The sequence below is a fragment of the Silurus meridionalis genome, chromosome 5 (assembly GCF_014805685.1).
Source record: "Silurus meridionalis isolate SWU-2019-XX chromosome 5, ASM1480568v1, whole genome shotgun sequence".
Taxonomy (NCBI): domain Eukaryota; kingdom Metazoa; phylum Chordata; class Actinopteri; order Siluriformes; family Siluridae; genus Silurus; species Silurus meridionalis.
Window position 1 is genome coordinate 15,890,042 of NC_060888.1, and position 27,127 is coordinate 15,917,168.

Sequence of the window (27,127 nt, forward strand, 5' to 3'; positions counted from 1 at the left end):
AGAATTGCAAATGTTCTTGGGTAGACGTTTGTAAAACAGCACCTATAGCATGTATGAACTTGTATATGCAAGTTGTTGACATTAAATGTTTATTATACTTTATACATTATACCATCTCAATTTTTTTTTTATTTAAATTGTAATTATTGGTAGTTTTTAGAATGTACATTTGAATTTTTATGAGAACAGAACGGGTGTGGTACATGGTGTGGTACATGTGGATTTCTTGTTCTTGCCAGTAACTGCCCTTGTGCAATGCTTACGTAAGAGGTAAATACTATGTGCACCTTTTGTATTTAGATTAGGAACTTTTAGATTTTAAAACTAACTTTTATGAAATATAATCTAATTTAATATTTATTTATACATTTTATATATTTTTGCAGCAATTAAATTATAGTAGGTCAGTAGTTTGGAAAATGCAGCAAATAATAAATGTAACATAAGACAAATTAAATAACATTTTAACTCTGTTTTACTTTTGTTTTTATAAATAGATTCCCACTTTGACTTCTTCCTTGTGATCAGAAAAACTACTAGGTTTTTTATGAACAACAGTTTATTTGGATGCTTCCTGATGAGTAAAGTAGACTAGTGTAATAAGAAACTGATACAGAAGTATGAGGAAGTAGGAAAAAAAAAACAAGGTTTTCCAGCTAGTCAAGGACTGCATTTTTCTTATATTTATCCTTTTTTCCTATAAGAAAATCTCTGGTAGGATTAAAGAATAGAACTGCTCCTGTGTATCTAACCACTAAAAACAGTCACCCTCTAAAATATCAGATGATCTGTTTTTCTGTAACTATTCATGAATTTTATTGTGATTATTTATGTTTCTTCATGAAGAAATGCTGTTGTGCAAGACTTCTAGCTCTGGCAAAATTTAGAGACCAAGAATTTGTTACAGTGACTAGAATATTCTTATTGGAATTGTTGACTGCCATTTAATAATCAATTCATCATGTCCACCACACTCATTTTCTTTTATTTATTTCACTGCTGTTCTGACAACACTGCTCTACCCATTCATAAAAGACCAGGCCATTTTGTCAGTGTTGTTGAGGCTGTGCCAAGGAGTAGATGCCAATGTGGTCTTCTTCAATTGTAGCCAAACCGCTGCAAGCATCGTGTTTTTGTGTATTGAAATACTTTTTCCAATTTTCCTTCTTTTTTTAATCAAAGCCAATATGCCTACAGAAGTCTTTTCTGCTGGATATTTGAAGTTTTTTCTCACATGCCTGTTTAAACGTCCATCTTCAACACCACTGCCACAGTCAAAGTCCCTGAGATCAAATAGGTTAAAAAATATGACTTATGCTGATATTTATTTTGAAAAGCTTTTGACCTTTGTATGTATGATGTTTTTTGGTTTGTTTGTTTTTTCCATTGTAGTGAAGGGATATGATTGGCCAGGTTGTTCACTATCTGCAGTAGTTTGTACTCAAGTGGTCTAATGAGGGATAAATCCAGTTAGCTGGGTACAGAGTCAAGGGCACCCAAGGCAAAAGAACTTGGCTACTGAAAAACAATCTGGCAGAGGCAGTGTGATGCTCGGTGTGATGCTCGGTGCGATGTTTTTCTGCAACAGCTTGCAATTATTATGGGGATGTTATATGACATACCACCTTCCTAAATATTGTTGCACACCAAATATACCCATTCATGTGCTTTTTTTCTTTTTAATCAACATGAGGACATGGAAGAAATAGCACCAGGATGAACTATAGGAAAGATTTAAGTTTTCGGAGGCAGTGTGATGCTCTGTGCAATGTTCTATGTTAAAGCATAGGGTTCTGGCAATTATGTGGATGCTATATGACCTGTACAACTTACCTAAACATTGTTGTACAAGAAGCACATCCTCTCACGGCAGCGGCCTTGTATCCTGACACACTGCAAGAGAGGTGATACTATACAAGCATGCACACTCAAAACACTGACATTCACACAAAATTTCAGCTTATATTTCTTTATTCTTACTGTCTACACACAGACATTTTCTGTAGGGTTTAAACACTAGGATATTTCATATACTCGGTGCACAAAGTAAATAAGGGACATGTGGAAGTATATATAAAATTTTAAAAAGTGAAGAGAAAAAAAAAGCAAAACCAGTGTTTGTTTGTTTGATTAGAATATTTCACAGGGGTCGGTATAGATGTTGCATTGCCTGGCATGTAACTCTGAAGTTCTTAGTAACGTCATCAGCGTCATCAAACACATACAATAATCTGATCAAAACCAATCGAAACAATCCGATTACAGAATACTGAGATACTGCAATCTGAATCATGAGGTTTGGGTAACAAGTTTTAATGAACACGTGGTGATTGACTGGGACATTTTGTATCGGCGGATGTCGCGAAAAAAAACGAAATGGACACATTCCATTGACGTCATTTCACGTCACGCCAAAAAACGACCGCGTTTTTTCCCTTACATGGATATCCGGGTACTTTCAAACCTCTAGAGTAGATCTGAATAGTTGTTACAATCTCCTTCACTGCATTCACCGCCGGCTTTTTCTTCTTCTTCTTCTCTGTGTGAACGCATCTGGGAGTGTAAATCCACTCACTCACTCACTCTCGCTTTATCTCTCTCTTTTACAGGTAAATACGTTTTATTTTTTCTTATCCTGATACAGCTCTCATCTTCTATCATTCAAACAATTAGGTCTATATTGCGTTGAAAAAAAATATAAAATTTTAGTGAATTTAAGAGACGACTTAAATGTATGGGATGAGACGAGTTACCAAAATGTAAAATTTAGTTACAAAAATAATGCTAATATTCATAATGATCAAACTGCTCCGAAACTGCGATGAGTTCTAATATGAACATATTTAAATCTAATCCGTAATCTGGATAACAACATACCTAGACGATGTGTATAATCCGACATAACATCTGGAGAAATATACCTGTTAGATTTCTTTAAGATCAGGGTGTAGATTGTGTTTATGCTTTTTTGCCGCGCAAATGAATAAAAACCACAAGCTGTTTCACAGACATCACTGGGATCTCATCAGCTTTGCTACTCTGAATTACATTTACTGTAACCAATAGACGGTAATGTCATAGCATCGAACTGAATTTGTGCTTTTGTTACGTTGTTGTTGAGTTCATCCTGTTTGTAAGGATCATTCGGATCCGTCATTCAGATCTTCAGTGAAGCTTTAGAAGTGTCTATGAGGCTGAGGATGTACCTATAGCTAGTGGTTGAACACGTGGAGCAGAGCGCTATACACACACTCTTCTTCCTTTTGTTTCAGTGTGGCCTGCATGCTCTTAGTGTTCTCAAAGACAGGATCATATAATATATCAAATGGTGTGGGATATTTGTAATTAAATCTTGCTTGTTAAACAGTTACAAGGACTTGATCATAGATATTTTCATTAGTGATCTTCAGTACATTTCAGTATGTTCTAGTACATTACAATATATTACAGTATGTCCCATACAGTACAATGCTAATTAGGGATTTATTATTTCATTTACAATTGACATCTTGAATCAATATATTTCATTAAAGCGTTTTGTGACATTGTCAATTGTCAAAAATATTAAACAGGGTTTTAAACAAATAAAATTGAATTGAAAGTCAGAGTGTCATAAACGACATGTGACTAATTAAAACAATAGAAAAATAAATATTAAAGTTTCTGTGAATGTGAGAACTAATTTAATTTTAAGTTTTAAAACATAATTTCTTAGTTATGATGAAACCCCAACTCTCGTATTACATCAGCATTGGTTTGAGTTCCGGGTTCTGCGTCAACATAGTGTCTATAGATACTGTTTTTTTTACACCAAGACAGCTATTTGCATTTTCTAATCCTGGCTCGAATGACCTCAGGGGTTTACTGTCACCTTTGGAAGTATGCAGAGCAGGCATATATTATTTGCTTTATACCATTTATTGAATTTAAATTCTTGATTGTGAGCAAGTGGTGACATGGGATGGCTTTTTATCCAGGCAGAGATACAGAGCATTTTTCCTGGAATCTGATGAGAGTGATCTATTTATATAACTTGTCAATCAGATGTTTTTGCACAAATGAGTATAAAATATGAAATATAACAGTTTCAGCATTACGTCACATTCATGACAGAGTGTGTTTACACTGCTGTTTCTACCTAAGAGGCTATGTGAGAAACTGATATAAGTATTTACTATAACATTTGTAAAATACATTGTAAAAACCACTTCCTTTAAACTTGTAGGTTTTCGTCGATTTATTGGAATTGATAGGTGTCAAAGGGGTTTCTGTGGGTTTCTGTAACTTCCTCCTTTGCTACTATAAACAGATTTTCTTTGATGTTTGAAGCTTATGGTTGTAGATGAACTAAAAATACAATCAGTATATTTCTAGTAAATTTCTGTTTTGTTTAGAAGTTAATTGCTAGTCAGTAATCTTTATAAAATTTGACCTATAATGACTTCTTATTTATTTTAAAAGGAAACATTTTGCAATCTTTATTATTATTGTTTTTCTTGTTATATTATTCTTTTCTCAAAATGCGTATGTTTTCAGATTTGATTTTGGCAGATCATAAATTTACTGCATATTATAAGCTATGTCAGTACCAAAGGAGGATGTAGAAATTATCTTACTGTAACTCATTTCCTTTTAGAGCAAAGCATGGAGCAACATGCCAACCAGCCTGTACTGCTTTGTTCCTGTCCCATTAGGTTTATAATTGCCAGATAGTGCTTAAACAAATACGCACTGCTGTTCAGGTTGCTGTGCAAGGCAATGCTTAAAATATAAATGCCTAAAATGGAAAACTCTATGCACTCTGTCTTGGTTTGTTTCCTAATATGTGGTAGTGATATCACAGAGTGTAGTATTTTTATGCTCTAGACTATTAAGAGAGAAAGCTAGACATTCATGCTAATCTTTTGATGTACCGTTGTGCGTCATTATTCATTCACACATGATCAAATTAAAAATGTAATGAGTCCTGAGTTATTTGGCTAGACTTGTTGCCTCAGGCCAGATGCATGTCATGCATGCTGTAAATTCTCTTTTCCCCTTCCCAGTTCTGTTGATATTTTTGGCATTACTTTTGTGATTTATTTGCTTGATTTCCTTATAATCTGATTTACAGGAATCCCCTCTATTTTCCCTTATCTATTTTGTTCCTCCATTCTCAGTTTACACAGATAAAATGGTTGCACTGTGTAGCCTTTTTCCACTCAGGTCATCACCATAGAAACTATTTGCTATGTAGCATAGTCATTTTTTTGCTAGTAGACATTTTCCTACGCTAGTTAACTCCTTAATGAACATGGTAGGCATACCCACATGTCCCCTTTGTGACCAATAATCCCCTGGAGATTTTTCTCTGACTGGAGGCATTGTCTGTGTGTGTGTGTGTGTGTGTGTGTGTGTGTGTGTTGTGATACAACTAATGCAAGTGTGACATTGGTAATTGTTTGTTGACATCATGTTTGTGTTTGTTATTCTTTAAGGTTTTATCTTAAGCCAGCAGAAAAAGTCCCACTTGTTACAGTTTTAGGCAAAAAATAGGGTCTAATGTGGAGGTTTTTTTTGTGGCATGACAAATATTGAACATATAAAAATATAAAAATGAAATGGACCTCTGAAAAGACTAATGTCTTTTGTAATGTTTGTGTGTATATCAGTGTACACATATGTGTTTGAAAGTTTATAAAGAAAAATTATGATGCCTTAGGTCTAATTAAATGTTTTAATTTGTGTAAATATTTTCTAAAAAAAAAAAAAAAAATAGGGACCTTGTTTTAGTTATTGCTTTAAGATTTTTTTGTTTGTTTGTTTCATTTATTTAGTCAGTCTCTGTCTAGCTAGGCTTTATAGCCTATTTGGAATTAAATAAAACAATAAATTGGCACACCACTTCTCCAGCATATATTAGAGTATTTAGAGCAATTATTTATTTCTATACATAAATCAACATTTTAGCCAGCTTTTAAACAATGCAATGAGCAACCCATTAATGTTAGTTTTTTTTTCTCTTTATTACAGTCTTTTCTTCACCACTCTCTGTTGTCCCCTGTAATTGAATTGCCAAAATGATGCACTCAAAGTTCATCACATTTGGGAAGATGCTGGTGCGTAGGCGTGTGCTGGACACCACGGATATGGAGACTCGCTTTGCTCGCTGTCTGTCCACGTTGGACCTCATTGCGCTGGGTGTTGGAGCCACACTGGGGGCTGGAGTGTATATTCTAGCTGGAGAAGTGGCTCGGGAGAAAGCTGGCCCTGCCATTGTGATTTGTTTCCTGATTGCAGCTCTGTCTTCTGTGCTTGCTGGACTGTGTTATGCTGAATTCGGTGCACGCGTCCCCAAAACAGGCTCGGCCTACCTTTACAGCTATGTAACTGTAGGAGAAATCTGGGCGTTCATCACTGGATGGAACCTCATTCTATCCTATGTAATAGGTGAGTTGATGGAGTATGTTCCGATAAATAAAGTAACACGAGGCAGTGTAGAGGCAGCATACAATTAATTTGTATTTAAAGTGACCACTTGACATTAAAACAAGCTTGTAATACTTATGTGTATATTTGCCAGTGGTGAATCCTAATACACGATTTAGCTGTCAGCCCATGAGAGCTTATAAATAAGGCCAGACACTAGAACTTGTTACAGTCAAGATAAAATAACCTTAAACATGAGAAGTGTTTGTTTGTAAAGGTCCTGAGAGTCTGGTGAGGCTTGACTTCAATATATTTATGTGCTGTCTTTTATGTTTGCTTCTTTAGGCACTGCCAGTGTGGCTCGAGCGTGGAGCTCCACTTTCGACACCCTGGTCAATCAGACGATCTCAAACTTTTTCAGTAAATACATGTCTATTCCAAACACCGGAAATGTGCTGGCAAAATATCCGGACGTGTTTGCACTAGGTCTTGTTATAGTGCTTACTTGTAAGTCCATTTTTCTTGAATCTTGCAACAGCTTTCAGTGTCGATTCTGACTTTCTAAACCTTTTCACCATTGTTAATAGATTCACATCCGAAATGATTTTTTTTTCTCCCTTCTGTGGAGAAAGTAAAACAAATGAGCTAATGCGCTTGATTTGAAATAGCAGAGTACAAATGAATAAGCTGAACACAGCTACAATTAGATACTAATAATATTTTGTGTATTTGTGCAATGAGTAGCGTCTAGAGCACGTGAGGTTTGAAGCCACATGAGAATGCCCTCTTGATGTGATACATATTAAAGCCCAGCTTGCCTTTGCTTAAAGGCAGTAATGACAGTAATTCTGCAACTCTCACCTCCCACTCTGCAGGCTTGCTGGCGTTTGGTGTGAGTGAGTCAGCCCTGGTGAACAAGATTTTCACAGGCATCAACCTGTTGGTGTTGAGTTTTGTCATCATTGCTGGCTTTGTGAAGGGCGACACTGCCAACTGGAACATCACAGAGGAGGACATCAAAACCAACAAAAGCCCTCCAGTGCCCTAGTGAGTCAACCAATCACAATTCTAATGTGTAGGGGGTGGTAGAAGGTCTTATTTCAATTAATTGTGTGCATCACCATATGTGCTGGCTACACATGCAAATTCTATATCAACTAGGAGTCTGGAATTGTAATTGTAGCAAAACATTGTTGCAAAGAGATATGACTTTTTATTTATGAATGAATGATCCATAAATCCTTTGTGCTCACTTTGCATCCTTCAATACATTGTAACATGCAATATAACTTATAGGTTATTTTTCACGGTTTAGTTTCTCCATTACAGAATTAAAGTATTTATGTCTGTTGTGTTTTTTATAGTGAAACAAACTTTGGCACAGGTGGATTTGCACCATTTGGCTTTTCTGGGATATTGTCTGGTGCAGCCACTTGCTTCTATGCATTTGTGGGTTTTGACTGCATTGCAACCACAAGTACGTTACATATCACTTCTAGTTAAACGTGTAACCTTTGGGAAGGTAAATTATACCAACTGAATTAATTTTTTTTTTTTAACGTAGGTGAAGAAGCCAAAAACCCTCAGCGTTCGATACCAATAAGCATAGTGGCTTCACTGCTCATCTGCTTTGTCGCTTACTTTGGAGTGTCTGCAGCTCTCACTCTGATGATGCCTTACTACATTCTAAACACTAACAGCCCATTGCCAAAAGCCTTTGAATATGTGGAATGGATGCCTGCTCGCTATGTCGTGACTGTAGGTTCCCTCTGTGCCCTTTCCACCAGGTGTGTGTATATTTTACGTTGACCTTTATGTTCTTTTCACTTCTTGTTCTTCTTTTCACTACCCATCTGTTCTGATTTTAACACAATACATTTTTGCAGTTTAATTTAGAATGCAAACAATTTCAATGCTCATTTATTGGCTGATAGTAGGTGCCAGAGAAAAGTCAGAATTAAATGTCTTTATTTTTGTCTCTGTTTAAAAAAAAAGAATAATAAAAAGATTATTTTAATTCTTGTTTTCCACAACATTCAAAATTGGTCATTTTAATCTGGAAACAAATGTAATTGTAAAAAGCATTTTATCTCTTGGCATCCTTATTATTCAGTTTCTTACTTTGAATTATTTATTGATTTGTTCCACTTCTTTGCCATGAATTTTTTTGTATTTAATTTACGGTTTGCATGTTAATTTTTTATTATTGTCGCCTGGCTCTAGCTTGTTGGGCTCCATGTTCCCCATGCCACGTGTAATCTTTGCCATGGCTGAGGATGGCCTGCTGTTCCGTTTCCTCTCCCGCATGCACAAGAAAACTAAGACCCCCATGCTTGCCACCATTGTGTCTGGCATTATAGCAGGTATAGTTAGAGTGATATTCAGGATTAGGCTTGTGTGATATAGATTTTTTTTATGTAACTGTTTTGTACAAATTCACTGACTTCACAAATACACTGCATAAATGTCAGTGGACATTTCAACTATATAATGTTATGTAATATCACATAGGGATAAAAACATTATTTCGCACAAGCCTGCTTTTAAATGTATTTATTACTTCAATGATTTGTTTCATATTATACCTTCATCTTGTTCTTGTTCTACTGAATGAACTTCTATGCTCAATACTGTTGTCTCTGTATAGCTTTGATGGCCTTCTTGTTTGATCTGGCCGCCTTGGTGGATTTGATGTCCATTGGGACCCTTTTGGCTTACACACTTGTGGCAGTCTGTGTGCTCATTCTCAGGTCAGTGCACTTTTATGCGGCACACATACAAAGAGGCACTGGTTCACTTAATCGACTATATGGGGTTATTAATCCAAATGGCTAATTCAACCCTCTTTTTAATAGTAGAATAAAAACACTAATGACATTTACAAATATAAAGTTTGTTACAATTTAGTGAATTAATGAATTTTATGAAACTACTTTATTGTTAACAGTTTTTTCTGTTTCATTAAATATTGGCTGTTTTGCTCTAATTAAAGAAATATGTGAATGTTATTGATACTACTGCATGATTTATGATTATCATTATATTCATAGGTACCAGCCAGGCAGCCTGAATTCCAGTGCTGAAAAAAAGCCGATAGTGCTGCAGACACTGATAGAAAAGGAGAAGATAAGCACGCTGAAGAAAGAGCCAGTTAATGAGACGTTCTCCCCCAGACATTTGTTGCTGCCTAACTCTGACTCACCCACCAAAATCTCAGGCCTCATTGTCTATGTCACCACAGCGATTACCTGTAAGATTTCCTTTACTGTCAAGCTCTGTTTATTAGCAACTATGGTGTCACTTATGCTTTGTTGCCAGAGACATTTCTATCTATTATGAAAATTATATTTTTATTGCTGGGTATTCAGAAATTCACTTAAGCTGTGTAACTCAAGGAAGCCAGGACTGTATGTATTTGGAAAAGTTTTCTCCAATAGAAAATGTAGGCTTATTCCACGTGGCCAAAAGATAACGTTTACGTCCAAACTATAAAATATAATTTACTTACTGACAAGCTCATAAAATAAGCTTGATTTGGAAACACAGGAACTGCAAATATGCTTTAAAATTGCAGCAAGAAAAATCCAAGACACTGGGGAGACACTGTATTTTCTAATTAAACTTCTAATTCAGAAGTATAAATACAAAGACTTGGTCCAGGCATCAGTTCAATACAACAAAAAAGCTCAAAAAGCTTACATTTGTATAGAATGTGAACCCTCAGTGGCTTAGCAGAGGATGCATATTTATAATATTATAATACATATTTGTCATAATATTAAATATGTATATATTGTATATTATATCAAATGTTAATGTACTGTTTCTCTTGGTGACTATATAAGAATTTTTTGTGGCACCAGTAGCACTTTTTCAAAATGTAATATGATATCAACATCTGAGTTGGTGTGAAATCATTTCAATCGAGCCAACACTCTCCAAGCTGTTGTTGACAAGTTATGCAAAACATCATAGGCATCAACGTGTTGGGCTTTAATGCAAGCTGTGTCTTGTGTTGACACAAAAAATCTCTATTTAGTCAGTCAGCATTATATGTGTAAAGGCCTGGGAAAACCCATTGGATGTTGCTGTGGCTACAAAAAAGATTTAACATATAATATTGACTCCAAAGGTTTATGGAATTATAAGTATATTTAATAATATTATAAAATAGAACCAAATATTATTCCTGCAAAGCTAATGTAAGGGTGATGAACTGCTTTAACAAATCCAGTAATCTGATCTAATTTGTGATGTGGATGTATTTTTCTGTCCATAACATGAAATACAACGGTGGATCACCCGTTGAACATATATCATCCTGATCTTCAGTATCATAACTACATGATCCATTTATTATATTACACTATCCCTCTTTTATTTTGTGTAGGTGTTTTGTTCACACTCCTGTGTATTGTGCTGGCTGTGTGGGGTGAAAACATCATAGAGGGTCAGTCAGTATGGATCACTGTGATGACTCTGCTCATCATTGTCTCCGCCATCTGCATTATCATCATCTGGAGACAGCCCCAAAGCAGCGAGGAAGTCAGCTTCAAGGTAGACATTCATTCTTTTGTTTCTTTATATAGTGATCTGACTACATGGTAGTAAATGATCAGATATAGCATTTTTCATGCGTTCCCCTTTTTTTCATCTTATATGTTAGAGATTTAAAGCATTTAATTTCAGTGGTGTTCTCCTTCTTCATTCCAGGTACCTATGCTTCCTATCTTGCCTTTGGTCAGTATTTTTGTTAACATCTACCTCATGATGCAGCTGGATGGATCAACGTGGATTCGTTTCACAGTATGGATGATTATTGGTAAGTTAAACAGTACACAACTAAATTGAGAATATCTCGAAATATAATAGAACTACACACGATATGAACGATCACTGAATTCTTCATGCTGAAGTGCTGTTTTGTCCGTTTTAGTGAGTTTTGTTTATTCATATTCCTATTTTTAAGAACTCAATCTATGCATGATGTTGTAACAGGAGATGACAGTAAAGTTGCAAGATTAATTTTAAAAAATACAGAAAGAGCAGAGGAAGCCACAACTAAGCCATGCATCAGTCAGTCAGTCTATAGAGTATAATCTCAGTGATGATTTTAATGTTTAAACCTAAGCTGCTTTTACATGATTTCTTGTTATTTCTTGTAGGTTTTTTGATTTATTTTGGGTATGGAATCAGGAATAGTTCTGAAGCCAGAAAGAATTCGGGGGCTGTCCTGGAAGAAAAGCAGACAATATTTGCATGTGAAAATACATTTGAACGAACTGCAGCCTAAATAGTGAGTAAAATATAGTGTATGGTTTACAATGGGGTTATTTAAACCCCGTTTACACGCACAATTCTTTGCTTTTTACACATCAGGTTGCCTTGTTTTATTTTATACGTGAATGAGTTGTTTATCTTCTTATCAGTGGTTTAAATTTATGAAGAATTAATGACAAAAGACATTCATAATGCACTCTTTGAGCCAAATCTGACTCTAATTGTTATTATTATTATTATTATAAATATAAATAATTATAAATATAATAAATACAATTTATTAAAAAATAAATACAATAATTATAATAGCAGTGTCCCACTGTGTCAGCATGGCTCTTAAATATATCCTCATGATATAACAAAAATACAGTAACAACAGAAAGAATTGTGCACTTAATTCAATCTGATTAGCGTTTGGCATGAGTTCCATTGGTTCTTCTTCTGTTTACATTTTAACATGGTGTTTTTGTTATATAACTGGGGTCTTGCCACAAAGTTAAATATACTGTATCTCACAAAATTGAGTACCTCACATTTTAGCAACCAAGGGACAATACTATAGAAATGAATGTGGATATATTTTAGTGTATTCAATGTGCAGCTTGTATAGCAGTATAGATTTACTGTCCTCTGAAAATAACTCAACATGCAGCCATTATTGTCATGTAAACTGTAAATGTATATATATTTATATAATACTTTTTTTATTATGTTATTTTATATTATATATATGTATGTATAGGAATATAAATAGTGTTCTATATAATGTATTTGTGAACCTTCATGTGACTTGTAACATAGAAATGTAATTATATTTTGTGTAAATTGTTCAGTTTATAAATGTTTAGACTGTATATTAAGGGTGACAACGTTTTTTCCAAGTGCAGCTGCTGTGATTAGTTATAACTGCTGTAATTACCTATAAACAGTCGATGTGTAATGTTTACACAGTTTTGTCATGTATTAAAATAGCAGGCAGTTTTATGTTTTAGTGCCTTTAATCTCCGAACAGAACAGCTGTTTTATTCAACCACAATATTTTCTATTGTCAGATTGTTATGTAAAAGAACTGTCTATTGTTTGTTTTTTGTATTATTGTAAAGAAGTAACTGCATGGTAAATAATTTGCTGTACATTTTGATAAAAAAAAAACTGATACAATTCAATTTGATTTAACTGTGTGTTTTTACTTATTCAGTCATTAAACACTCACCTAAAAATCATTTGGCTTACCATCAATTTGTAATAACATTATATGAATAAATTCCAATGTACACAGGTACCTTGTTCTTGTGTCTAAAGATTCTAACATGTTACCAAACACCATTTTATTATTTATATAATTTGTATAATTTATTATTTGTATAATATTAGTGTTCTGAAACTGCACAGAGACTGCTTTTAATAAATGCTGTCTTTAATAACTCCTGCTTTTAGTGGGGGGAAAAGTGTTTGCATTTGTAGGATTCTATATGCTGGATTGCAGATGCACAGTACCTGCCAAAATCTTACTACACACCTGTTTTCAACACAAACAAAAATCATATTTCTAACATCCTGAGCTGGATTAGTTAGATTGTATTATGTTTTCTGTACACATATTAATTATATACGGAGACATTTTTAGAATATATTCTTCATATTTAATGTGTAGGTGACACGATTCTGTTTCAAATGTGAAAATGGAACATGGATACGGCCCATAAAAACGAGTCTATGTGCCTAAATCTTAAAGCACGGAAACATTATTATGTAAAAGTAATGCAAATGTAAATCTAACATGCGTGTGAGCAATTTTATTCCCAATAATCTTTCATACAAGTTAACATTTTTTGTTCCAGCTATTTAACTTTTACAGTTATTCATTTAAATTGGATTATTTTAAACAAAACAGTGCTTTGGTGTCACAAAATCTATTTTGGATAAAATTTGTTTTTATTTACTTATCTACATTAGACCTAGATTACTCAAACTACAATAAAATAAATCAGTCAAAAAATTGAGCCATAAATGACATGTAAGTATGCAGAAGTTTTAACCTTTAGTCTAAATGTATAGATGTGAAACCTCGGATTTTATCGTGAGATCTCTTTTGACAGGTTCAGGATGGTAGAGGAGATAAATACAAGCAACTGAACTGAAATCAAAATGGAGTAGTGCTGTATAAACTACAACTCCCAGTAGGTCGGACTGCGAGGTGACGAGATCTGTGCAGCTCCTGCTGCTTTCCGGTGTCTTTAAATGCTCAGCCATTAACCTGAGCCCAGCGCTGCTGGTGTTTTTAACTAAAAACGATAGAACACATTATGGCTATACCTATTAGTTAGTAAATAGGGACGTTACTGTGTGTTTATTGTTTGAGAGACTTCGAAACGAATAAGTCGTGCTTTGAGTCGGTTCGTGTTCTGTGATCGGTCTCGGTTCCTCTTATTTTCTGCCGCAGTCAGAAATTGTTTCAGTTCTCTCAGATCGGCTAACTGGAGTCTCCTCCTCCTCCTCCTGCTGCTGCTAGTGAAGGCCAGCTAGCGGGAGCGCTCACAATTACAAGCCAAACGGCGTATTTAGTCGAACTGCTCGGCTTCCTAATGCTTCGTTAGCAAAATAAGCACGAATGATATTTTTATGCCCTGTGTATCGAATCTGTTGGACCTTGTAGAGCTTGCTCCGGTTGTTCGCGCAGTTAGGCCGTGCGCTTGTACACTAGCTGTTTTTGCTAGAGCCGCTCTCGGCTAGCTAGCCAACTTCTCTCGCGGTCAGATGATGCAGCAGCAGTAGGACTTTTTCACCCGAAATTAAGCCTCGTCTAAAGGTATGTGGCGGTTTTATTTACTGCGATATGAATATATTAGCTAAAATTGTTAAAACCTAGTAATAGGGATAATAGGGATTCTTTAGCTTGTAGCAAGTTAGCCTGGCAGCTAATCAGCTGTTTATGCTCGGGTTCGTCTTAGATAAGAGCTTGTCATTTTCTTTTATCATTTGCTGCTGTTTCGGGTTAGTTACTTTACTGACTTGATTAAATGTTTAATTTTTAACATGTAGATGTGTATGTGTATTTTAAAACCAATATACACAAGTGTGTCTATGTAAAATATCAATGTTATAAATATTTTTTATTTATATATATCTATGCGGAGCTTAGAGATGATTCATAAGCATCAAGTCAAAATGGAAGCTGAAATTGTGTGTATGTATTATGAATATATATGTATACGTATATTGGTGTCATAATCTTTTTAGTGAGTTGTGACACTTTGACGTTATGACATAGTTAATTACTACCTTACTTTTATGAAGTGTGTTATAAACAGAATTATGAGCCACTTTGAGAATGGTGTGAATGTTTGTCTTGGTGCCAGGCAGTGTGAAGCAGAGAAAGGCTTGAGAGAAAAGCACATACAGGCTCTTTGTGCCAGGGTTTGCCACCTCCAACACACCATTTCCTGTGTGCCTTCCTCCTCTACAACAGCCATGAGCTCGCCGAGAGAATCACAGGACACAGTGAGTATTCTGTTTCCCCGCTGTTCGCTTCTCCTTACCCTCAGACTCGTTTGCTTGCGGCCTAGTATGAAGAGCACATCAATCTGCCGCTGGTGCGTACAGACTTCTGACCTACAAGCTTGAGCAAAACTTTGTATATAACCACAAGAATATTGTCATGGGTTCTGTAAAATGCAAGTGTTTTAAATGGAGTTGTGTTAAGCGTTTCTTTCCAGATTGAGGAGGGGTTTCGGTATGTGTACATTGTAAAACTCTGTAGAAAATCCAATAGTTATTTCTCGTATTTAATATCCATAAGCCGGCGCAATTCTGTTTCAACTCTCTGGAGGTTTGATGGAACAAATCGTACTCGTTCCACTTTAACTGAGGTCTTAATATTAAAAGCCTAAAGCTGATATCCATGAGTATTTGAATGTCACAGTATTTTATGTATAAAAACTGATCATGGCAACATTTTTATATGCAATTCATACGTTTTGTGAACACAATTTCTTTTTTTTTACTTTACTATAACTGTGTGACAAACTAACAAAAGTCTTTGTCAGTAGTGTAAAATATATTTTTTTGTGTACACGCTCACTAATACTTAGTGTTCAGCGGTCATAGTGGAATCTGTTTAAAAGGTATTGTTTAAAATGCATTAAAGGAAGACGTGGTAGTTCCTACTCTGCATATTTCCACATATTGCAGTCTGCTTTGCTTTGATTGGCATCAGTAATTGTAAAATATATCGATTCCTGTCGTTAGCATGACAACAAATCAGGCACATGAATATATTTCTGTTGTTTGATATTGTTTGAGCTTGTTGGATGTGCTGGTGTGTACGGTGACATGGTTGTTGCTAAGGGTAATGCGGCAGCTTTAACATGTGTACACATGGTGGTGGTCGAGTTGAAAATATTACAACTACTTATTATCCACCACAGATTTGCTTCTTAACACCCTAAATCCCTCAAGGTCAGGAGGGGAGGGGGGCGGGGGGTAATGCCACCAGCATTGTGAAGATCTAAGTGTTTGTAAACACACGGATGGCATGATGTCATAGTGTCTCATTGTTCTCTTCCTTGAGTAAAATTGTGGTACATGTGACAGAAGGGGGGTGGTTGTCTTACAATTCAACAGAACTCAATGACTGATCTGATTGCTTGACTGTAGTGATCAACATCATGTAAAAAGGAAATGGTGAACATAGTGAAAGCCACGTGATACATGTCCTCTTTCAGGGTGGTCACTGTCTGAGTAACTATCTAAACGTCTGTTGAGTTAGGATGTGTTTTAAAGGATCACAATTTTTGGCCTCCTCATTTAATTACACTGTGGTAATTGTCAGATACATGGTTAATATTTTGGCATTAGAGTGCTAACACACTTTTTTAAATATATATATTTAAACTTTTATAACCATAGCTATTTAGCACTTTTTAACGATTTTCTGCTTTCCCCTCCTTGAAAGTGTTAAATGTAAACCAAGCCACTTTTGGTAGGATGATTGATTACCTCTATTCGAAAACAAGATTGAAGTTATGTATGTACACAAAGTACACTGAACAGTTATATCAATTGGGGACACGATAAAAACAAAATCTGTTAATTTGCCAGGAATTGAACGAACATAAATGTACACACACACACACACACACACACACACACTGGAGTAGATGATGATAATATTGGATCTAGACTTAGGGCTGTGTGTTGTGGTCATATTTTGTTTGGCCAAAAACTGCATGGAAGAATAAAGGTACAGTAAAGTAATTAACATCATTAATATTTTGGTTTACAAAGTTCCAGGATAATTAAACTCAATACCTTGTGATTTTGTTGCGGAAGTTCCATCAATTGCCAAAAGCTGCATTTCAATTCAAACGTTTCGGATTTTGAAACGAATATTCAAAAAGTTTTTAGTGGAAAATGGAGGCTAATATGATCAGCTACAATTGAATAAATATGTGGAAGATGATACAATGTCAGTAAAAAATTTCAGGCATTAAGAAAATACCACTTGAATGAAACAATTTAAAAAAAGCGAATTATTTTCTTCAGTCCATATAACTACATGGGGAGCACAGGGTTTCTCCACGGACCATTATTACAGACACCACCTGCTAAACTATGGAGCGCTCTGGACATGTAAACACAGAAGACTCTGCAGAATAAAAAATAGAGTAATGAGGACAAAACGGCGAGGGGTGAGGAGAGGATTTAGGCCAAAAAAAGACAAAGTTTGGGATAATTTTAAACTAAAACAAAGAAAACACTGTACATTATGTTTATCTTTTCAAAAGTTAGAATTTTATATTTTTATTCATGATGCTTTTTAAACTTTTGTTTTTGCATTTTGATGTAATATGGCAATTAAATGCGCTAAATGGGTTTAGTTTTCACAGATATTCTTGTATGTAATTTCAGCAATAACATTGTAGATTTTTCTAAAAAGGAAATTAATTTATTTAGAGATGTCTTTTTTCTCTTATGTAGTATTGCCCTTTAATGACGAAAGTCTTTCTTATCTGATTATTCAATTTATCGATATCGAATAATCAATAGAATTCTCGATTACTTAAATTGTCGATAGCGGCAACCCTAAATGCCTCCCCAAAAAGTGTAATGTATAGACTTGTTTATTTATTTTAGTGATTTGTCCAGAGGTCAGAGTGATATCTATTGGTGCTTCTGTTGATTAAATCATAATCTTTTTTATAAACAATGCATGAGTTGCATCACTGGTGACTTGTGTCATTTATAAAGCCCAGTTCAGTTCAGTTCCTATTAACCCCAGCATCTAAATCTAACAAAATCAAGAACCCCCAAACATCTAAATCACCAAGATCAGATATTTGTACTAGATTAAAATTAGCATTTCTAGTCCAGTATTGATCAAGGGCAGGGAAAACAGCCTTTATGTGGCATGCTGTAAACATACATGTCTCTCACACCTCCATGCAAACAGTGAACTGAGCTCAGGATAGAAGCGAGGTCCCTGAGCTGTAAGGAACAGAGCAGATGTTCAAACTGAACCGGGGAGTCCAAATGGCTAAGAATATAAAATGTTAGATCAGAAAGAAAGAAAAAAATAAACCTCTTGTAATGTTCTGCATAAAGGAATATAAAACCTTCAAGCGTTTTTAAAATCCTGCTCAAGCAAATTGTAAAAATACAAAATTGAACTCATTGCAGGTTTTAGGTTTATTTCCCCCCCCCCCCCATTTGTTCTTGGTTACTTATTTTAAAAAGAGGGTAAATAAATCAAGAGCAGAACACAGGTCCATGTTTGTGCCTTTTTTCTTTTTTTTTTTTTTTGTCCAATTGTTTTTGTATTTTGGATTGTCAGACGCATGGGTCCTGAGCAGAATGTTAAATTTTAAATGACAAGTCCTTTATTCATATTTATCATATCTGTATTTGCAAATGCTTAGTGGCACACCTACATATCACTCGAGTGTTGTGTTAAATTGAAGTGTTCCAATTGCACATGTCTTGTCTTAAACAAATGACCAGTGGGCAAGACATTTTGTGGATCATATACAGATTTATTCATGTCAATTTTAGTCAACAGTGCTTTGATAAAGGCTATAGTGACTGAAGAGCAGTATTATGTTTATACAACAAAGTACACTTCAGAAGGAATTTATGCTAAAAACTCAGTACAATTTGTTTTGTATCTAAATGCTTAAACGACTAAAATCATTCTAATGCTAAATGCAGAAGTACTCATGGGTACTCATTGTTTTGCTACATATCATGCAGTCTGTTCTAGTTCTTTTAACACCGAGTATGAGACAACAAAAGTTTTGAGGAACGTAACAGGAAATTCTTGTTTCTCACTTCTGCTTTCAAAGGCTAAACTTTCAGAAAAAGAGAAAAAAAAATTGGTCTTATTGCATGAACTCGAATGATGAGTTGCTTTTTGTGCCCTTGCCCTGTTCTTTATTTGGTCTTTTAGTGCAGCAAGGGTGCTAAAGCTCACAGCTGTGCCAAGACTAACTGACTTTCTTTTTTTTTTTTTTTTTTTCGTCTCTCATCCTCCACCTGATTCTGAACGGGTGCATTTAGTCTTAGCCAAACCTTGCATACAGCATGCGGATGATGTAATGTTTAAACCAGGGACTCCATTCAAAACCAGAAATAGTGGAAAATGTACCTTTTTTAAACTCTGGGGGGGTAAAGAGCCTAACAAGAGACGTCTTTTTGCCTTCTTTTACTCTCAAAGTAAGCTCAGACACTGCTCCGTGTCTCATTTTATTTTGGGAGCAGTAACAAGGTCTGGTGGTATCTAACCTCAATCCACAGTGCAACAGAGCTGCTATCCGTGCTTCCCTTTCAGAGCAGGATGTTCAAAAACAAATCAGGTCATCTGCATTTGGTACATTAATCCCAATGATGCAGCTTAAATGACAACTTTTCATTTTTTTTATATTCACTTTAACAGAATACAACAAACACTAACCCTTAAGTTTTGCTGTTTAAAATGAGATATACCTTTATTCATCCCACAGTGGGAAAAAGAAATGTGCAAATTTAAAGTAGAGATGGAGTACAAATATAGACAATAAAACAATACAGCAGATACAGTTTCAAACTAATTGCACATGGGTAATATTGCACACTATAAATTGGTGTTATTGCACAGTTAAAGCTCTGATTGTAAAGTCTAATAGCAGCAGGGGGAAAAAAAGACCTTCAGTGTCGCTCCTTTAGACACTTCGGATGTAACAGTTTGTCACTGAAGGAGCTGCTCAGAGATGAAACTTTCATACAGAGGGTGAGATGTTGTTCTCTAGCAGTGATGATAGTTTAGATTCCATCCTCGTTTCTCCCACCTACTGTACAGTGTGCAGAGGAATCCTAATAATTGGGAGTAATGAGCAGTCAAATGTGCCCGTTGTTAGGGGTGCACAATCACTAGCCTCAGTGCCTCAAGAAGGCAGATTATGTGCCCTGACTGTTATTACAGGGTGGTCAAGAGATTTCACAATACAAGTCACCATTGTTTTTCTTTTTCCTCTTGTTCGTCCCACTGTTCAAGAAAGCCTGTTAGATTTCACAAAACAAATTTGCATTTCATATAACTGATTTAACTGTTTAAATTTAGTTGATTTGTGTTTTAGGGTGCAGTGATGCACCATTTATGCTCTGCTTGCTCTTCAGTCCTGCTACCTGCTAAACTACAACCAGTGAGGTGTGGTCTGGTCCACAGTTGAAACTAATTTTATTTGATGGATTAAGTAGCTGTCCATGGTTCATGGATTCAATCATTGCACACTTGAAAACATGCAGTGATGTACAAACAATCACAAACCTAAGCAAAATACAGAAAAGCACAGTTTGAAACTGTAGTAAAAATACAATTATCAAGGGCATTGACATAACATTAGATGATATCTGTGAGTATAAGGTTTTATATCAATATAATCTTCCCGTTATGGGAATTCCATCTTATTCTTATTTTCCAAATGCTTAAGTAATGCATCTGAAAATCAGACTGCAGTGGTCCCCTGGAACTCATGGAGGTTACGTTCTAAATCCGCGAATTTGACCAAATACATAGTTTAAAATGTTATTCCTAACGTTCCTGGACATTTGGTCCCGCTGCGGATTCCCACGATTTGTAAAATAATCCGCAACTTGCTGTTAGTTAGGTTCCAATTGAGAACCCGCAAATTTTCCAAGCCGCGCGTTCCGAACAGCGAATTATCAGGGGTTGATCGTACATTATTCTGTATGTATTACCAATTAAATAACTTCTGGGCAACCAAACATGGAATTGGAAAGCACGTGATGGCTATTTGGTTTTTTTACACACCAGAAAATAATCTGGATTCTACACTGAAATTCTGAAGCCCACATCATGGCTGGATTAGCTACTGGGCTTGTAGGTTCGAGGTGTATGGAGCTCATACCTATTCGGGATCAGATGTGTTGTATAATTATGACTCATTTGTTCTCAAGTCTTTGAACACATGATGCATAGCATTTTATGTCACTTACCAAAATGTCACTCTTGTTACTTTTGTGTTCTTAGGCTACAATTTGTGGTCTGGCTGGTTGTGTATAACAGCTTGTAGGCTAGGCTTATTTGTTTATTGACTTGCTGAACTTGCTTTTTAATGGTACAAACGCTTCTACAAATCGTCTGGATTGCTTTCACCCCCCGTGACTGAGTTTTTATGAAAAAGTAAAAACTCTACTGGTATGTCTTGAACACCTAGAGTTACCATATTACTGTGTTAGACTAGAGACAAAGAGAGGAAAAAGAAAAGCAAAGGCTGGGTGGTTCTCAGTTTCATGGCACCAGAGCATGCAGGAATGCATCTTTTTGCCCCACCCTGTCTGTCTGGTCACTCTTGTCCATTTAACAGGAAATTTTATAGGGGCTGGGTGATTTGAGGGACAAGCAGCCCAGACATTGGGAACAAGATCTTTTTTTCAATGGTTGTGTATTTAGGTTTCAGGTAGAGGACGAAGGGACGAGTCATATGTAACCCATGTGTAATTTTTTTTGACAGCATTTGAGGTACGGTTCACATAAACAGGCAGTCAATTCAGGTTCTTTTTCTGTTTTTAGGTGAGCCTGCGTCTGATCCTTGTGAGTGGTAAGACACAGGACTTCACCTTCTCCCCCAATGATTCAGCCACAGACATTGCTCGTCATGTCTTTGAAAACTGGCCTGCAGGTAAGTTTTGATTGGAATAGTGATTTTGGATAATAGATATTGGGTCTGGTAACTTTTTTTTTTTTTTTAGTTCATTTTAAAATCATCTTGACTCAAGACAGTTGCTGGTTACTGCAGACAGTGTTTATCTCAAGTTTATCTCAAGTTTTTTTTTTTTTTCTTTAAACTAGCGTTTTGTAATATTTGCTTTGATGTATGTGCTTTTTAGTTGTGCTTCTTTCAACAGCATGCATCGAATGATGTGTTGACTTTGTCCCTGTTTTGTTTTGAGGATGGGAAGAGGAGCAGGTGAGCAGCCCCAGTATTCTAAGACTCATTTTCCAGGGCCGGTTCCTACATGGCAACGTCACGCTAGGAGGTAAGAGGCATGGTATGCCTGTCAAGCACAGCATGATGGCTTCCTTCCTTTTTTAAACATTTTTATTAATTTAAGTAATGTAGATCAAAAAACAAGTTTGGACTGTTGTCATCTGTCAAACCATGTTTGACATTAGGATTAGGTTGGTACTCAAAAAGAGCAAAATTTTTGTTGACTGAAAATGAGATTCATAAAGTGTAAATAACCAGTATTCTCATATTGTACCATTTCTTGAATAGCCTTGAAGTTGCCTCCTGGCCGAACAACTGTTATGCACTTGGTTGCCAGAGAGACACTGCCAGAGCCTAACTCCCATGGTAAGAGCTGAATTGCCCCTTTGGCAGTCCCTTTAAACACATCCAATGCATGTCTGAATGTCCTTTGTTTTCTTGTTTGAGGCTATTAATCTTCAACACCATATTCATTTACACTTCAAACCCATTTGGAGTTTATAGAGCGATGAGCAACACAAAGCTGATTTTTTTTTTTTTTTTTTTTTTTTTTTTTTTTTTTTTTTGGGCCCTGTCTGAAATGTGACCTTATAAAAAATCATAAAAAAATTAAAAATAAATTGTGTATAGTACCAGTCAAAAAGTTTGGACACATCATGTCCTCATGTGGTTATTCTGTATTTTTATTATTTGAAACATTGTACAGTAATACTGAAGACATTCAAACTATGAAAGAACTATGAAAGAATCGATTCTTCGAAGTAGCTACCTTTTGCTTTGATTACAGCTTTGCACACTCTTGGCATTCTCAGTCAGTCTCATGAGGTAATCATCACAGTTCCAGATAGAACATCACAGATCTAAATGCATTAACAATGTCTGTGTCCTCAGTAAGCTCAGTCGACAAATTTGAGACAGAACCAAAATTGTTCCTGTTTAATTGGATTTCATAATTTTTTTTAAGGTATCAATTCTCTTTTATGTAAAGCTGTGGAAACATTGTGGAAACAGTGAAAGGGTGTGTTTCCTGTAACTTGTGAAACCTCTTGAGCCAGCAGCCTGTTCTATGCTATTATCATGGGTGGGGCTTTGGGATGAATTATATGGAGCACAGTAGCAACGTCTGGAGAGCTAAAGTGCTTGCTGTCAGTATTGCAGGTTGTATATGATGAAAATAATTTAAATCACACGACTTTGTTGATTACATGAACAAAGGTTAAACCAGAGTTTATGTATTAGTTCTGCTGCATTGCATTTTGTCATTGCATGTAAGCCATTGGCTATAAAAAAATGGATGTGGTTACTAAGACTAAACTAATGATAATCCTTAACTTTTGGGGGGGGAATTATTAAATCAATGATTGATTTTGAAGCTGAGGTGGTTTTCATTAGAATATCTTGGATAATGCATTTTTATTTTTTATTTTTTCATTTTCTTGTTCAGGCATTAAAAATAATTAAGCCATTACTGGTAACTTAATCTTGACCTTGTTCTCAGTGCAAGAATAAGTCAATGATAAAGATGACTGTTGTTTGTTTTGGAATTGTGGCTCAAACCCAACAAAACTTTTTCTATTAAGAATATGAGACACCCACAAAGTTTTTTTGTTTTGTTTTGGTCAAATCGATGGAAACACATACAGTTCTATAGAAATAGTAGTTTTCCTTAGCAAAGTGTTTAAAACAGCTTTAAAATATCCAGATATTTGTGTACTTGGTTGTTATCTGATCAAACAATACAATTTCCAGATAAAGAATGAGGCGAATTGCATTTCAGAATGTTTTAACAACCACTTAATGGTTGAACTATTATAGTTATGCATTATGTAAAGGTTCATATTTGCAAAGGGAGCCTGGCTTTTACTTAATAGCAGCTTATTATTCTATTAATCTCCTAACCAGCTTAAAGGTGATTGTCTTCAATACTTATGGTTTCTTAATTTTTTGCTTGTTACGGCCAATGAGATCTCATTTTTTTGTTCTTAGTTGACCTTATTTGGCAGTTTTAAAACCTACATTGAAACATACTGCACAATGGTATATTTCGAGTACTTTGTTAGAACAGTGATATTTGCCTGCTGTTAATTTGTTTAATTTCTTTATTTAAGGGCAAAGAAACCGGGAGAAGACTACAGAAAGCAGCTGCTGCTTACTGCTGTAAAAAGAAATTATAATAAAAAAAGAAGAGAAAAACCAACTCCCTGATCCCCGAACATGCCTTCTTTACCTCTGTCCCGGCTCCCCTTTTTCTGCTCGCCAACCTATGATGCATACTGAATGATTATAGAATTGGCTGAGGGTCAGATCAATTTTTCATTCACTTTATTCCTGTATAGTAGCTGGAAACCTTCTGTGCCAAGTAATCAATTTCATTCTTCCATTTGCTCTATTTTCTTGCCAAAATTACCTTTTTGCTTAGTTAAACCATGATCCTTTGTACATAGATTACTATAAAAAATCCAAATATTAAATATTCAGATAACTAAAAGGAAAGTGTAAAATAGGAGTCTGAGAAACTGAATTTCTTGTTCTTAGAGGAGATAGAGATCCCTTTCTCCACATATACATGGTCTTTTTTGGCTGGAAACATTGTTTTGGATGTGGCTCAGCTCTTAAGGGTTAGCTAGCACTTAAACTCACATATCTGATCATTACGATTGATTGCACTCTACTCAGACCCTCATTAGAAGCTGACAATGGTGGACAGAACATCACTTCATCACTTCCCAGTTGACATCACGGTCTGTTTGGAAATCTCTTGCTTTGTACAAATAGGACGAGAATGTGTTTGCCCTAACGTTGGTGGACTGATAGGACATGCCATGACCACCCCGTATGCCTTTGACGCTGGACCAAGCAAGAGACTGGACTCAATCATAAGGCTTTTTTCCCCCCTGATGTGAAGGTTATGTCAACACCTGTGCATGCCCTAGTCTAGCCCTAGTGTTGTCTTACCCTGGGTGTATACCTGACCTCTTAAAAACTGTTCACCTCTTGTGTGCTTGAAGGGCCGTCTACCTATAAAGGAAGAGAAAAGGTTGCCAAATGTGCTTGAACTGTGAGAAACTCCTCATCTCCTTATTCACATACACACTTTGTTTGCTAAGATGTCCTAAGGGACAGTTACTACTGTCTGATGCAAAGAATAAAAAGAAGGGAATCGTCAACGGGCTTTTGCCTGAAAGCCTTGGCCATAAAGGCTGCATTGTAAGCAGGGTGGATTCCTGGAGCACCCCGATGAGCACCACTGGCATCGGAAAAGACTCTCATTGGGCAGAAAATATGGGTGTTTTATTTCCTAATGTTTGTATGCTGTCTGCTTTTCTTTTGACTTCAAATTGTGGAGAAATAATATTAATAACAATGGAATTCTAAACAAAGTTATTTGTAATCTTGTGTCTGTGTATTTCAGCTTTTAATTGCTACACATTTAAAAGTCGACTGGTGTGTGTGTGTGTGAGAGAACGGTTTTTGAGTAGGGATGGCCCAAATGATATGGAAGAACAGATCGGCCATGGGTAACAATGTCCAGTGGTCTTTACTCTTCCTTTGAGTGGTCATCCCACAGTGAGTATGTATTAAAATTGTCACTGCTATAAAATTAGCTTCAGAATATTAAATGTAAAAATACAGTATGCCTAAAATCCTGTATTATAAATTAATAATAAAAAAAAACCATTTCAACTAAACTTGGTGTCTAATCATCCATGGAGAGGGAAAACATTGTTTTGATTTGTTTTACTTGGCTCTCTGGGTTTGTGCTGTAGATGGCACTGTTGCTTGGGTTCTCTGATTAGATGCCCAAATCCATTTCTGTGTTGACGTTATGCTCAGCACCTCCAGCCTCAATTTTCTCACCACTGGCACTGTATCAGGAATGAATAATAATCAAGCAGTGGTGTAACACCTAGTGGATGGAGTCATTTATTAGCCCCTATTTTATTCTCATTATAATTTCTAGAGTCTTAGAGTGAGTCGGTGCGTTTATAGTCTTCATTTTTTTAAAATGCAGATTATGCCTGACAATGTAGACAATGTTAACCTGCCTTTATTCGATCTTTGATAAGCTGTCCATGTGTGTATGTTTTAGTCAGCTTCCATCTAATGCTTGTGTGAGAGTACAGTACATTCATGTCCATATAATAAGCTTGCTTTCCTTTTAAATACCGTTCATTCTTTATATCCTTAATATGTACAGCTTTGCAAGATTCAGTTTTCAAGTCGACACTGGCAGATAAGTAATGGAAATGTAATGGAATTGTTGGTCCAGGCAGCCTAAGCACATGTCATCTTAGTGAACTGAGAGATCTTTTATCTATTGAAACACGTCATTCCTCTTTATTAACAATATTTTGAGTGATGGTTATATACCATATATTAATGTTCAGGGTTTTGGGGGGAGAGAAGTATGTACCACAACTGGTTTTGCTGTGGTATTTGGACCAGACCTGTAGGAGTGATGGGGCAAGCAGCCTTACAATTCCATTTCCTCGTCATCTCCATTGTTAATATCTTAATATGTAAGGCATAGCAGGGGAATTTTAGCAATTGTGGCACATAATGTTAGAACTGTTTGAGACCTTTTCTTTATGTAATTTACGAATAATATTCTCAGCAAGCTTTAACTTCCCAATTTGGACCTCTGATAGAAAATGCCTCTCGGATCATTATTATTTTAGTTGAATTTGCTGATTTTATGTTGTCTTTAGACAGGTTAGGCAAATTCATTATGGAATATCTGCTGATATTAAAACCAGCTGGTTGTATATACAGACTGTGACTCCAGATATTCCAAAGTCTCTGTTGACCAATTTGTATTTCTGTTGCTGCCATTTATTGACTTTCTGCTGCTGCTTATGAGTGTCTTAAGTCTTTGCCTGTGAAAAGAAATTGTCTTCAAGCATGGACTAAATCATAAATCCTTTGACCCTTTTGGCCAAGGTAGTTTAGTCATG

At 35.7% G+C, this 27,127-nt stretch overlaps 2 protein-coding genes across 3 annotated transcripts; both read left to right on the forward strand.

The window, feature by feature from the left end:
* The first annotated feature begins 2,451 nt into the window (after positions 1 to 2,451).
* On the forward strand, positions 2,452 to 12,311 carry slc7a3b (solute carrier family 7 member 3b). Its single transcript, XM_046849028.1, has 12 exons — positions 2,452 to 2,609; positions 6,013 to 6,429; positions 6,754 to 6,915; positions 7,284 to 7,455; positions 7,773 to 7,885; positions 7,973 to 8,195; positions 8,632 to 8,771; positions 9,056 to 9,158; positions 9,459 to 9,658; positions 10,799 to 10,965; positions 11,122 to 11,230; positions 11,574 to 12,311. The coding sequence occupies exons 2-12, from the start codon at positions 6,060 to 6,062 to the stop codon at positions 11,699 to 11,701; spliced, it is 1,887 nt and encodes a 628-aa protein (XP_046704984.1). The 5' UTR covers positions 2,452 to 2,609; positions 6,013 to 6,059; the 3' UTR covers positions 11,702 to 12,311.
* A 1,602-nt stretch (positions 12,312 to 13,913) lies between these two features.
* ubl3b (ubiquitin-like 3b) lies at positions 13,914 to 24,369 on the forward strand. 2 transcript variants are annotated; one of them, XM_046849029.1, is made up of 6 exons: positions 13,914 to 14,497; positions 15,048 to 15,189; positions 21,755 to 21,863; positions 22,135 to 22,221; positions 22,461 to 22,538; positions 24,281 to 24,369. In XM_046849029.1, the coding sequence occupies exons 2-6, from the start codon at positions 15,160 to 15,162 to the stop codon at positions 24,331 to 24,333; spliced, it is 357 nt and encodes a 118-aa protein (XP_046704985.1). In that variant the 5' UTR covers positions 13,914 to 14,497; positions 15,048 to 15,159; the 3' UTR covers positions 24,334 to 24,369. The 2 variants fall into 2 exon arrangements, with proteins under 2 accessions (XP_046704985.1, XP_046704986.1); XM_046849030.1 differs by having other exon boundaries at positions 15,052 to 15,189.
* Positions 24,370 to 27,127: the final 2,758 nt, after the last annotated feature.